Source organism: Cricetulus griseus, chromosome 3 (assembly GCF_003668045.3).
Source record: "Cricetulus griseus strain 17A/GY chromosome 3, alternate assembly CriGri-PICRH-1.0, whole genome shotgun sequence".
Classification (NCBI taxonomy): Eukaryota; Metazoa; Chordata; class Mammalia; order Rodentia; family Cricetidae; genus Cricetulus; species Cricetulus griseus.
Window position 1 is genome coordinate 116,375,386 of NC_048596.1, and position 14,139 is coordinate 116,389,524.

General features: G+C 47.5%; 1 protein-coding gene across 1 annotated transcript in view; it reads right to left on the reverse strand.

The window, feature by feature from the left end:
• Pde8a (phosphodiesterase 8A) overlaps nt 1-10,901 on the reverse strand; it is a 130,819-nt gene extending 119,918 nt beyond the window's left edge. Inside the window, exon 1 of the mRNA XM_027408283.2 lies at nt 10,032-10,901. Coding sequence (XP_027264084.1) covers nt 10,032-10,190 — 159 coding nt within the window. The 5' untranslated portion in view covers nt 10,191-10,901. The remainder of the gene's footprint in view (nt 1-10,031) is intronic.
• Nucleotides 10,902-14,139: the final 3,238 nt, after the last annotated feature.

Below are 14,139 nucleotides of genomic sequence, written 5' to 3' on the forward strand. Positions count from 1 at the left end.
GGCGCACACATTTAATACCAGCACTTGGGAGGCAGAGGCAGGTGGATCTCTGTAAGTTCAAGACCAGCCTGATCTACAAGAGCTAATTCCAGGACAACCTCCAAAGCCACAGAAAAACCCTGTCTCAAAAAACCAAAAATTAAAAAAAAAATCATAAACTTGTTCACGGTCATTTCTAAAAGATTTTATTTTTAGTTATGTGTGTATCTGTGCAAGCACTGTGCAGGGATGCAGATCTACAAGAAGGTCAGAATTCCCTAGGCATCAGATCCTCTAGAGATGGAGCTACAGGTGATTGTGAGTCTCCCTGGGTTGGGTGCTAGGAACAGAACCTGGGTCCTCTACACAAGCAGTATGCACTCTTAACTGCTGAGATATCTCTCCAGGCCCTAACCAGTTTTTAAGTATAAGCAGAGTGTAGCTCTGTCGGACAGTACTTGCCTAGAACACACAAGGCCCTAGGTCCCTTCTCTAGCATAAATGAACTACAATTATATGTTATATGATCCAATTTCAGTGAAAAATGAATATACATACTAAAATTTTGCAGCAAATAATTTCAATATAGTGAAAACTACTCTGTAGCATTTGCTTATTTTCTAGAATGCATAAACATTGCTTCTGTAAGAGAGAACACAGAACCTATAGTCTAGTACTTGGGTGCAGTTTAAGTGATTTTTGTAATTTAAATGATCCTTGTTATTTTGTATATTTTTCAAGTTCCCTGCAATAAGCAGAACTTATGAGAAAAAGCAGAAGTGTACTTTTATAAAATGAGCAAAGAATCAAAGGCAAAGAATGGCTGTTATAGAAAACAAAAGCCTTCCTGAGCTCTTTTTGCACTGGCATCAACCCCCTGCTGATATAGTGAACCTACTTTTGTGACTGACTGGTCATCACCAGGCTGGACAAGTTATTCTCTCTTTTGTTATCTGCTTCTTTCAATCTTAAACAAGGGAAATAAAATCCCTCCGTTCTACTTCACAGGGGCTTAGAGAACACCAAATGAGGTGCAGAAATAGCATTAGCAAACCATGGAACATTATACAAATTGTGTCATGTTATCATAGTCCGTCTAAACTGGTAAACCCCAACCTTTGAGTCACCCTCTACCTCCTTTCCCTTCATTCCCAAATCCAATCTGTCCTTAGTCAATCAGATCTTCCTTTGCTCATCCCCTTCATCCCAAAACCACTGTACAAATGTTAGTTACACCTGATTGTATTTTATGCCTGGACCATGACAACAGGACCTTGACAGTGCCCATCTCTGACTTTCATTCCACCCATCACTGTAATTTCTGCCTGAGACAATATACCTATCATTTCACTACCCTTTGGAAATTAAGAAGTCTCTGGAGCTCTACAAGGTTTATAAAAATGGACTTCACACTCCTCATCCTGATTTTCAGGCTGCTCCCCTCTTATCTTCTATACAGTATCCAGGAGTTCCTCAAACACTGTCAGATTTTTAAAGGTTTGCCAACTTAATGGGCCTAAAAATGTCCAAAACTCTTACTTCACTGTATTTATAGCTGCATTTCCCAAATAACATTAAAACACTCCTTTTGTAGATTTATTAGCCATTTAGTTTCCTTTTTTTTCTTTTTTTCTTTTTTTTCTGGATAGGGTTTCTGTGTAGCCTTGGCTGTCCTGGAACTAGCTCTGTAGTCCAGGCTGTCCTTGAACTCAGAGAGATAGAGAGATCTGTCTGCCTCTGCCTCCAAGTGTTGGGTTTAAAAGCATGTATCACCACCACTGGCTTAATTTCCTCTTAATGATATGTCCCTTCAAATCTGCCCATTTTTCAGATGGCTGTCTTTTTCTTATTGAATTGGAAAAAACATTTATTTTGAATTCTGATCCTTTATTGATATTACCCATTCCAAATGTCTTTGAGTCAGTGGCACCACTTTTCATTCTCTTTTGATGAGATCTGTATTTTTTCAAATTAGTTGGATTTTATCACCTTTTCCTTTATCATAAACTCCTTATGGAACTTGTTTACTGAGACCTTCTCTACCTGAAGACACACACACACTACACACACACACACACACACACACACACACACACACACACACACACAAAATCTTTTTTTTTTCTGAGATAGGGTCTCATTATGTAGCACTTGGCTGTCCTGGAACTCACTCTGTAGACTGGGCTGGCCTTGAACTCACAGAAATATACCTGCCTCTGCCTCCTGAGTACTGAAATAAAAGGTGTGTATCACCACCTCCGGCCTAAATAAATCCTGAAAGAAAGAGAGGAAGGGGGCTTTCATCTGCCTCTGTGGCTCAGTGGGTAAAAGCTCTTGATGCCAAGCATGACTACCTGAATTTAGTCCCTGGGATCCACATGGTGGAAGAACATCAGTGCCCATAAGCTGTTCTCTGACCTCTACATGCATACTATGGTATGAACAAGCAAACACACACAAACAATAAATTTTAAAATACATAAAAAAGAAAAAAACTTATCTGTCTTAGAATTCACAATATGCTAGGTTTGATCCCCAGCACTGACAGGGGAAGGGGGGAGATGAAAATGGTCAGTCCTTATATGCTATAATAAAATACTTTTAAAGGCATTTAAGTAATCTCACCATAAGGCAGGTATTCTAGTCTTTTTTGTTTTTTTCTGAGAGAAGTTGCTGGAGATTGAACCCAGGCCCGGCCACATGCTAGACAATTGCTTTGCCACTGAACCATGGGGCCAAATCCCTATCCTTCTCTAGTCTCCTTCTACAGTTGAGAAAATGCAAGATCAGGACCTGCCGATCGTATAGCCAACCCTTGATAAAGTGGATGTCAGTCATGTCTCTAGCCTCCTCCTATATGATTTCCATATCAACTCACTGGGGAGCTGCTGTCAACCCCAAACACCTAAGGACAGCACAGGGGCGGCTTTGGGCTATCCACTAGCAATGGGAAAGGAACTGAAGCAGTCATATAGGATGGAAAGGGAGTGAAAGAAGATGAGCTCAAGAAACAAGAAGGTATGTTTCCAAGCCATACAAAGTAAAAGCACTGGAGAGTCCTCTGAAGTCACACCAAAGTTCAGGGAGATTTGCAACAGCCTTCCTGTCTGTGTGGATGGGCAGACTACATTTCATGCTTGTAGCCAAGAAACAGCAGCATAAAACTTGTCAAAACAGTGCTCTAACATGATATTCCACCACTTCCTACTAAGCAGAGCAGAACAAAAGTAGAACAGAAGGAGGGGACCCAGAAACATGGCCAAAACTGGAGACAAAAGTTTACTAATAACCTGACAGATTAATCACTGGCTCAAGGGTATTTTGGCTTTTTGTTAAAACACGTGCAACACACCCTAACCATTTTTGTTAACTTTAAATAAGATGAGATAGACTTAGGGAATGTGAATAAAAAGCCCTACCAGACTCAAAGCCTGGGTTATTTACTCAAATACTTTAGAGTGTTGCCAGCATGTAGAGACCCTCATGAAACTAGAACACAGTCCTTGTCCTAGAGCAGCCTATACTCTAGGCAACGACAAAGAAGCAATTCTAGGCCTTTAAAGTGCAAGCCCTGCCAGGGAGGGGCTCAACAAAGCTTTTGGTTGGACCTGGAGTAACTCTGGGAGGATGCCCACATGCAAGCCTTTCCGGAGGAGCACACCAGGCAAAGATCAAAGGGAACACACAGCTCCTGGAGGGCCAAGCTAAGGAAGGCAGTCTGTAGCCTGAGGAGGGACAAGGGAAAGAATCCCTAGGGATTCATTAGCAGGTTTCAGACAGCAAAGAGGACAGACTGGAGAAAGGACAGCTAATTTTGTGGATAACTGGGACAGAACTGAACTAGCTACAAACACAGGGAACTTAAAGCAGGGCCATAACCAACTTCCTCAATATGTGAAGACCTAACATTATAGAAATACAAATTCAGGACACTCCAGTAAAACTCAGGTAACTGAGGCTGGAAAGATGGCTCCGTGCTTAAGAGCACTGGCTGCTCTTTCAAAGGATCCAGGTTCAGTTACTAGCACCCACATCAGTGGCTCACAACTCCATGTAACTCTAGTCCCAGGGAATCCAACATCTTCTGGCCTCCTTGAGCACTGCATGAGTATGGTGCACAGACATACACTCAGGCACATTAAAAAAATTAATGAGGGGCGCCGGGCGGTGGTGGCACACGCCTTTAATCCCAGCACTCGGGAGGCAGAGGCAGGCGGATCTTTGTGAGTTGAGACCAGCCTGGTGTACAAGAGCTAGTTCCAGGACAGCCTCCAAAGCCACAGAGAAACCTTGTCTCGAGAAAAAAAAAATTAATTAATTAGTTAATTAATTAATTAATTGAGGGACTAGAGAGATGGCTCAGCATTTAAGAGCACTGGCTGCTCTTCCAGAGGACCCAGGTTCAATTCCCAGCACCCACCCGGAAGCCCATAACTGTCTGTAACTCCAGTTCCAGGGGACCTGACACCTACACACCAATGCACATAAAATAAATTGTTAAAGAATAAAAAAATAAGCCAGGTAGTGGTGGCTCATGCCTTTAATCCCAGCACTCGGGAGGCAGAGGCAGGCCAATCTCTGTAAGTTCGAGACCAGCCTGGTCTATAAGAGCTAGTTCCAGGACAGCCTCTAAAGCTACAGAGAAACCCTGTCTCGAAAAAAGAATAAAAAAAAATAAACAAATGATCTTTAATAAACAAACAAACAAACAAAAAACCACAGGTGACTTAATTCATTTATAGCCTAGTGCAGTGGTTCTCAGCCTTCCTAATGCTAGACCCTTTAATGTTCCTCATGATGTTTTGATCCCCAACCATAAAATTATTTTTGCTATTACTTCATAACTGTAATTTTGCTATTGTTATGAGTCTTAATGTAAATATCCGTGTTTTCTAATGGTCTTAGTCTACCCTTATGAACATATTGTTCAACCCTCAGAGTGGTTATGACCCACAGGCTGAGAACCACTGACCTAATGGAAGGCCAATCCATAGGAGGGGAAATGAAATAGGCAGTTAAGAAAGCAACAGTCTAGAGGTTGAGAGTCAGGAATAATGTGTTCTGAGCCCAGCTTGATTATATGGCCCTGGGTGAATCTCAAACCACTGTCTTATCTGCAAAAGAGAAAATGACAGCAGCCATCTCACAAGGTTGCAAAGATTAAAGGAGATATCATCTATAACACTCTAGTACAAGTACAAGGCTTACAAAGTAGACTGCATCCAAGAAATGGCAAGAGTTACTAATAGAGACAGCCTGCATTCCAAGAACAAATCCATTGCCCCGTATTATCTCACTACTGAGAAACCACCGGCCTTGGCCAGACTTGGGGCTTACTCCTATCCTTACTTCTCCTCTGCTCTTTAATTTTATTTTTTGTTTTAACTTTCTGAAATAATATGTCCTTTAAAGCATTTTAGGTTATTCTGAGATGTGAACCTCCCCCTGCTAAAGAACTCAATCTAAATGAGCAAGCCATATAAGGGAGAACCAGTGTCCCCAAACCACTTCAAAAGGAACATAAATGCAGAAGGGACCACGGGCCCCATCCAAAACTTCACTTCAGTATGTAAAAGATCAAGGTTGAATTCTGACATAATATCATTCTTACAATCACAATTAGACTTACAGTGGTAAGGACAGTAAGTATTACGTTTATACATACAGATGTTACAGTTCCTTGGTGTATATATATATTTTAGAGTAAAGCTTGCTACCTGATCTTAATTTACATGTATTTATGTTTGCCTAAATTAAAGCAATTCTCTTTCTGTGTGTTATCTGATTTTGTTACTCTACCAAGATATCAAGTGTTTCTCTGAGAGTGGAAAATATTTTTGAAATATTATAATATAGGTGATTACCAATGTAAAGCATTTTATATATCTAACAAGAGTTCAAGCAATATTTTTTTTTTTTTTTTAGTTCTTCATAGCTAAGCCTGGTAAAAGACTCTATATACGTGAAGTCATAATGGAGCCAGGCGTTGGTGGAGCACGCCTCTAATCCCAGCACTCGGGAGGCAGAGGCAGGTGGATCTCTGTGAGTTCGAGGCCAGCCTAGTCTCCAGAGAAAGTGCCAGGATAGGCTACAAAGCTACACAGAGAAACCCTGTCTCGAAAAACCAAGAGAGAGAGAGAGAGAGAGAGAGACACAATAGTGTGCAACTCCCCATCCTGCCCTCCTGGGGTAAACTGTATCATATCATAATACGAGCACAAAGTTAGATCTCATTTTCTCAACTACACTGGCAGAGGGAAACTGTCAGCAAACAGTTTTTTGGAGAAACAAAATCAGGTGACTCACCAAGAGAAGACTGTTTTAACAAACATAGATGTGATATTTTTTATAAATTAGCATCAAGCAACAATTTTGTTCTATTATAGATGATAATAATTATTCTATAGATAAGAGGTCAGTTTATTTTGGTTGACAAAATTGGATAGTTTGGCCAGTTCTGTGGAGAAAGGGAGTTGGGAGGAAGAAACAAGGAGGAAGACTGGGAGGAGGGAGAGGAAGACAGTGAAAGTCAGAGAAAAGCAAAAGGAGAAGAAGAGAATTAGAGGACAAGGGGGTAATAGTCAGACCAACTGCATCTGCAGCCCCTGAGGGAGCTCTGGTGGTGACCCTAACACTTGGTCAGAGTGGCTGTGCAGCCACATAGCCCACCAGCCCGCACTAATCCTTACAAAATCCTTATAAAAACCAACATGAAGCACAAGTGGCAGCGTACACCTTTGATCCCAGCACTCAGGAGACAGAGGCAGGTGGATCTCTGTGAGTTTGAGGCCAGTCTAGGACAGCCAGAGCTATGTATCGAGGCCTGGTCTCACAAAACAAACAAGAAATAACCACAAAAAACAAGGCTCACTAGGGTGGATACTCCTATCCCCTGGGTACAGCAAGGTTCACTAGGGTGGACACATCCTATCCCCTGGGTACAGCAAGGCTCACTAGGGTGGACACATCCTATCCCCTGGGTACAGCAAGGCTCACTAGGGTGGACACTCCTATCCCCTGGGTACAGCAAGGCTCACTAGGGTGGACACATCCTATCCCCTGGGTACAGTTCTCTGGGGAGCAACAGCCAGACTCCCACAAAAGCAAACTTCACAGCCTCCAATCTAAAGACTCTTGTCTATTTCTCCTTTATATGAACTGGGAGATTTTGCACTTCTACAGCCTGTTTCACGAAATCCTATTCAACAACTGTTTATGGAAGGCCTGCTGTGTACCAGGCCTAGGGGAGACAGAATCAACAGGTATGACTGCCCACCTCACAGAGCTGATGAGGACGGCTGACAGCAGAGGACACCAAGCATCATCAGTTCCTTGGGTGTTTGTGAATACATCTTCTCTACCACTCCTTTCCCCACACACAAATGTTTCAAGGGTACCTCGAGTCCTCACTAAGGAAAAGGGAAACAGAGTCAATCTAAAAACCAACAAGACAATATTGAAATGTTACAGTTAAAGCTCACACTGATTAAAAATAAAAGTGTGAGTGTTCAAGCTGAACACAGCATTCATTATCTGTAACCACACAGGCTATATAACTCCTGGATAAATAAACAGCCAGGGTATTTCCAGTAATACTTAAATAGGTTCAGACACTCACTCACCTCCCAATGTATCACCAGATCCTAAAATGCCTTTGGAATCATTAAGAACTAAATCTCTCACTGAACCCAGAGCTCACTGGATGGTTAGGTCACCTCTACAGCAAGCTCAGGGGATCTGCCTGTCTACACACACACACACACACACACACACACACACACACACACACACACACAGCCCAGCCACAGCACTGGGGTTAAGGTGACTGGGTACTGGGGATCTGAACGCACGCAGCCTTCATTCTTGCCTGACAGACACTCTACCATCTAAGCTATCTCCAAGCTCCCAGCTCCAAATTTTTTTTTTTAATGAACTAGAATGGGCTTTTAAGATATTAATAAAGAGCTGGGAGGTGGTGGCACACACCTTTAATCCCAGCACTCAGGAGGCAGAGGCAGAGGCAGGTGGATCTCTGCGAGTTCCAGGCCAGCCTGGTCTACAGAGTGAGTTCCAGGACAGCCAGGACTATCACAGAGAAACCTGGTCTTGAAAAACAAAACAACAAAAAAATTAATAAAGAAGCAAATTAATTGTAATTTGATCATGCTAAAGCTTCTCCTCTCTGACATGTGTTTTTCAACTTCCAGAGGATATTTAACTCTGTTTTAAGGGAAAAACACTGAACTAAAGAAAAGCTGTAATTACCTGATAGGCCTAAACCAAATATCTGCAACTGAGATGCATTGTCAGTATGGACAACTCAGGGATAACAGTATGGGAGGGACTCTCATTGCTAGCAGCTGAGCTACTATAATTTGTAATTTGTCTTCTCCCCTGTAAATATTAATTTTAAGCCTATCTTAAATGTTTTAGAGACACAAACTGCAGTGACAGAAGTATCAGTGAGTTAATAATAAACTCAACAGTTATTTAGCACCTATTGTATACATGCCACGAGGCTAGCCCCACTGTAAGGATGAGCTACTGTCTAGGCCTGTAACACAGGCAAAGGTCCGCCGGCACTGAGTACTTGGAATAGGAACTTGGAAACCAAGAAAATAGGATGGCAGAAGAGTAAACTGCTGCATGGGAGATGTTCACAAGATGACTAATAGGATTTGTAAGATAATCAGGCCACCACAAAAAGGCCTGTATGAAGTAAGGTGCCTCACTGAAAGGGTGGCTTTGGAATTTAATATTGGTTAATAAAGAAAAAAAACAGTGTTAGATTTGGGACAAAACTGGGACAGTTGTTAAGGTTCCCACATTCCACTTCATCTGTAGTGTCTAGTTTGTAAGTCTGTTAGGCTTTAACGTGTATGTTTCTCATCAAAAGCAAAGGCTGGACAGTGTAAACTCTTAACTGTAACAGGTTTCTCTAAAGAAACTACAGGAGAATGAATTCAACTTTTGATAATCAGAAGAAGGGTGAATTTTCACTCAGAGTACTGGTAGGGCGGGGCAACCACTCCAGTATGGAAGCTGAAAAAGATCTTCCCTTTCATGCAGAAAAAGTACCATAGTGATAGCTGGAAATGTAAGACAGGCAAATCAACTACGTCCTTCAAATCTGAGAGGCTCCACAGTACTCAGTAAGCAAGGATATTACTTTTAAAACTTGCTAGTAACGAGGGGCTTATTCAAACACTGCAGCCGAGCACACCAGAGTTTGTTTTCCTACCTTAAGGAAACACAAACCGAAGCTTGAGGTGTCGCTCTAAAAATCCCCAATGTAAGTGGAAAGCTGCTGCTGTGTGCCTTGGTCAACTTTTATCTTTCCTTTGGAAAAACCTTAGCCCTCGAAACTTTTGATAAAAGCTGAGGCAAAAGAGGGGTGAGGGCAGGGGGGACACGACACGCAATGCAAAAAACAAGAACACCCTGTAAGTTCCAGGCCTCCATAAAAGATTAACTTTGCCCTGCCGACTCCTTCAAATACTCCAGGAGTATTTTCTAATTCCACAGGCTTTAAATACCACACGTATGCTAATAAACCTGAACTCCAGATAACATGTGCAGTGAAGCCAAACCGATGTTCCAGGTTACATTTCAACAGTCCCAAAGAAGTGGAAAAGTGAAACTACATATGCAAAGAGGGGACAGAGGTTGAGATAAACTAGGCAGGGTGTCTCTGTGTGTGTGTGTGTGTGTGGAGGGAGGGAGGGGGGCGGGCGGGTAGCAGCCAAGACCCTTGCCAGAGCGGACAGCCCTCCCCTTTCTACTCTGGGAACCGCAAGGGCAAAGTGCACCCTGGTTTACCGTTTCAGGGGCTTGCCAGAATATCTCGGGGATCCCCCACCCACCCCCTGGGAGGAAAGTGACTCGAGGCGTCCGACCCGGCCGGCCAGGGACCGAACAGACACCACCGCGGCTGGAGCAGAGCCGGGTGGCAGCCTCGTTGCAGAGCGGGTGGTTGGCGTCGGTGAACGCCGCGGCTGTTGCCTAGAGGGCCCCGCCACCTCGCGTCTGCCACCCTCCCCGGTGCTGCTCACCTTCCAGGCACCGCCGTCGCGAGGATGAGGCTCCACGAGCGTGGTGCCGCCGGAGCTGGCCGAGGTCGACCGTCGCTGCTCGGGGTCCGTTGAGTCCTCGTCCTCGTCGTGGCTTGCTGCTCGGTTGCTGGAAATGTGGATGCTCGGGGCGCAGCCCATGCTGGCGGCGGCGGCGCGGACACGCTGGCGGGCAACAGCGATCGGGTCAGCAAACGGCCCGCCAGGCGCCTCGGGGCCGCCGCGGGCGCCGTGTCATCGCGGCCTGAGCGAGCGGGCGGGCGGGCGGCAAGCGCGGGTCTCGCGTCAGGAAGCCCGGCCACCTCTTTTATCGCGCTACGGGCGCGGTGGCGATGGCCGTGGGGAGTGGGCTCTGGGGCGGGAGACGCGCCGCGGACGCCCCTCCGAACATGCCCTTCCTGAGGTGGGAGCCGCTGCCGTCTCCCTCACATCGCCGCGCGCGCCGCGGCCACCGCGCTTCCGGGGAATGTCGGGGGAGGAGATTTGCGCTCTCGCCACCGGGAGCCGCGAGCCCGCGTCGCGTTAGCACCGCCGCCCTCGCCTCGTCCGTCCGACTCTCGAGGAACCGGCGCTCGCGTGGCGGCGCCCGCTCCTCAGCCCGCCGGGCGGCTGGTAAGCGCCCCCAGTCGGGCGACCGTTGGGAAGCCTAGCCGTCAGCCCCTGCGCTCCGAGCTACCGGATGGAAGGCGCGCTGAGGGAGCGAGCGCGTCGGCTCCACTCCGGCCGCGCCGTCGAGAAGCACCGAGGCGGCTGCGCGGGCGAGCGGGCGTGCAGGCGAGCCGGGAGTTGAGCGGCCGAGGCTTCCGCTCCGTGCTCCGGACCGCGTCTTGCCGGCGACGCGCCGCGCCCAGCCCCCAGCGGTGACCTCCAGCGGCTGCTGGCGTCAATGCAAAGCAGCTGGGGCGCCCGCCGCCTGCTCCCAGTACCGCCCGTCCAAGAGCATGCGCGGCCGCGACCGCAGGGGCGCCCAGCCAGCGTGCCCAGAGAAAGAAAGGGACTTGCTCAATGACACATAGCAATGCTGCTTCAGGGGCCACCCGGTTCGTTCACTGTCAGATCACTGTGTTTGAGACTTGGAGCGCTATCAGCCGTTAAGAGGCCAGTTGGAAGGACTTCATTCTGAAGTGGTCAGAGTCCGGGGGGCGGGGGGAGACACCACTCGCCAGGTCCCAGACGCTACTACCAGGGAGAGCCGTTGCTCCAAGACCTGGCACGTCACATCCCTCTGGGTGCACCGGGATGGGTGCGACTGCGAGGCTTCGAAGCCAAAATTCATGGAAGGCGGGTCCTCTTAACCAAAGGACAATTCCAGGTTCAACAGTCCCACGAATCAGAACCAAGGGAAGGGATGTGCGCCCGTCCAGCAGGGATCAGGCCTAGGAGGACCCCGGATAAGATGTCAGAACTGTAGCCTTCACATACTGCCCGTCTAGCTAGCTGTGTGACTCCGGCTGAATCTCTTAGCCTCTCTGTGGCTGAAGCTGGAGGGTGACGCCCTTGGGTGTGCATCTGGTACCCCGAGCCAGCCACATCGGGGGCCCTGACGCCCTTCCTTGCTCTCCAGGTCCACCGGGACCCCGGCGGGGCTGTAGCTTCCTTTCCTCAGTCCACACCTTTCCTACCCGCACCGGGAGCGACCCTGAGAAGCCCAGGCTCCTGCCTGCGGGCTGGCTACTGTTAAGACCCGGAGATACACTCCGGGCTCAAGTCCCTGCTGGCCCACGCTGAGACGACACAGGTGCTTGATATCTGTGGCGGTTCCGACGTCCTTGAGCCTCGATCTTCTGTACCAAAGGGGGTCACAGGGAGGCTTCGGGGGAGAGCATAAGGCTGGAGCAGCTCTGGCCATTGGCACGCGGTTCCTTTGTCAAGTTAAAGCGCACTGTCCCATAAAAGTATCACTGGCTCCGTGGAGGTGCCTTGAAAAACAGGAAAGAATGAATATCTATCACCCGTTATCCCACCCAAATTGTAGTGTTTTCGACTAGCAATCTTAGAGGGTAGTTTTTTCTGCTGGCGTCTGGATCCCTAGAGAAAACGCCTTTAGCCACAGATGCTGCGCATACAAGTCTGAGGCTCTTCTCCCCGCCCACCAGAGGTCTGGCCTTGAGGACTTCACACTGACCTTGCTTGTGAAGCTCCAGGAAGCCCCAGCCCTCCTGGCCCTCCCCACACGGGCTGGCTCTCAGCGTTCCTGCTTTGTCTTGGGGATCCTTGAGCTTTATGTCAATAACAGGGTGGGGCTGAGGAAAGGGGGCTCTGGAGGTCTAGAGACCAAAGACTGCTGGTTCCTCCCCATCCACCCCTCACCATCCTGAGTTAGTCACTTACTCTCTCTAATCTCAAAACTGACCTCGTGCCCTGCAATTTAGGAACCCACAGATTTGGAAACCTGAGGCTAAGAAGGACACTCAGGCAGACTGGAGCCATCTGTTTCCTTGTGGGGTAGAGGGTGCCCACTTTTCCGGTTCTTAAGGCCTTAGCCCGGGTCACAGTGTTGGAGCTGTGGAGAGTAATCAATCTCATCCCCCCTCTGGCTAGAATCTGCACCTTCGGGTCTTTGAACACAACCTGTGAAACCAAGGGGTCTGCAGGCCTCAAGGACTGTGACTATAAAAGAGGCCATACTGACAAAAGCAACCTAAACCTTCCTAATTAAGCCAACCAGTAGGTCCCCCAGGACTTTTGACGTCGGTGAAGAATCCCACCCTGGGTTGAAGAGATGGCCCAGTGGTTATGAGGCAGTAGTGGTCAGAGAAGTTGAATTCCCAGCTCCCGTGTCAGGTGCTTAGAGCCACCTGTCACTCCAGCTCCAGGGGATATGACTACTCCCTCTCCTGTCTGTCCTGCACTCGTACACACAGACCCACATGCAACACATGCAAAAAAAGTATGAAGGACCCTGCCAGTGCTGGGGGTAGTGGCCTATGCCCATCACCCAGGACACTGAAGCAGAGGCCAGGGGATCTATATAACAAGTCCCGGTCTGAATTAAATGGGGTGGGGCACAGAGTTGTCTCAGTGGTTAAGAGCACTTGCTGTTCTTGCCGAGGACCCGGATTTGGTTCCCGACACCCCCATGGTGGCTCATAACCATCTGTAACTCCAGGTACAGGTGACTGGATGCCCCCTTCTGACCTCCAGAGGCACCAGGAAGGCATGTGCACATATGTTACATGCAGGTGGGACACGCATACACATTTAAAAAATAATTTTTTTAAATTAAAGAAGACTTGCACCTACAGTCTTGGGTAACTTATGAACTGAGTCCTATACAGAGTCGATACCCTGCCCCCCAACAGTGTTGATACCCTGCACCCTCACACACAGTGCTGGCCAGCAGGAGCCTCACTAGTGAAAGAATACCAACATCCCAGTCCATTATGGTGGGCACAGGAAATCTGACCAGAGTGACTCAAACTTGTAATTAATTGAATGTCCATTTCAGTTGTGACTCTCAGGACTCAAGCATGAGGTTCAGTGGGGCTGAGCAGAGAGGGTAACCCTGGGATCTTGGCCCAGTCTCCTTCCTGGAGGCTGCAGTTTACACATCAGCCGTTCTCAGTAAGACTCTATGGTCCTGGGGTCTGGGAGAGAGGATCTTCAGTCTGTACCAGGCAAGGGCTGCTTTGCTGTCTAAATCCAACCCTATTGTTCGCATGCTTCTCCTAAAGCAGATCATGCTTTATGTAGCAAGTTCTCCTCCCTCGGTGCTTTACTTCCTTCTCCACCCAGGGGTCAGCCGTTTTCAAAGACAACCTCCACCATCCGAGGGGTCCCTATGGCTCCTCTCCCCGTCTTCCCCAACTGAACTTGTCTGATGAAGGAGGGAACATTCTGACAGCTTGAGATCTGACTCTCAGCCTTGCCCTTTCCAAGGCCTTGGACAGCCAACTTTACCTCTGTGAGCTGATTTTCTCTGCTGTAAATCTAGGATTAGCAATATCGACCTCTCAGAGATTAGATGGACTCACTGATGTCAAATGCCTGTAAGAACCACTGTGTCCCATAGCTTTAGCATCATCAGCCATCTTCTGGGTTCATTCAGCACTACCTTCCTTCAGTCCTAGCCTCCAACTGCTAAAAACAA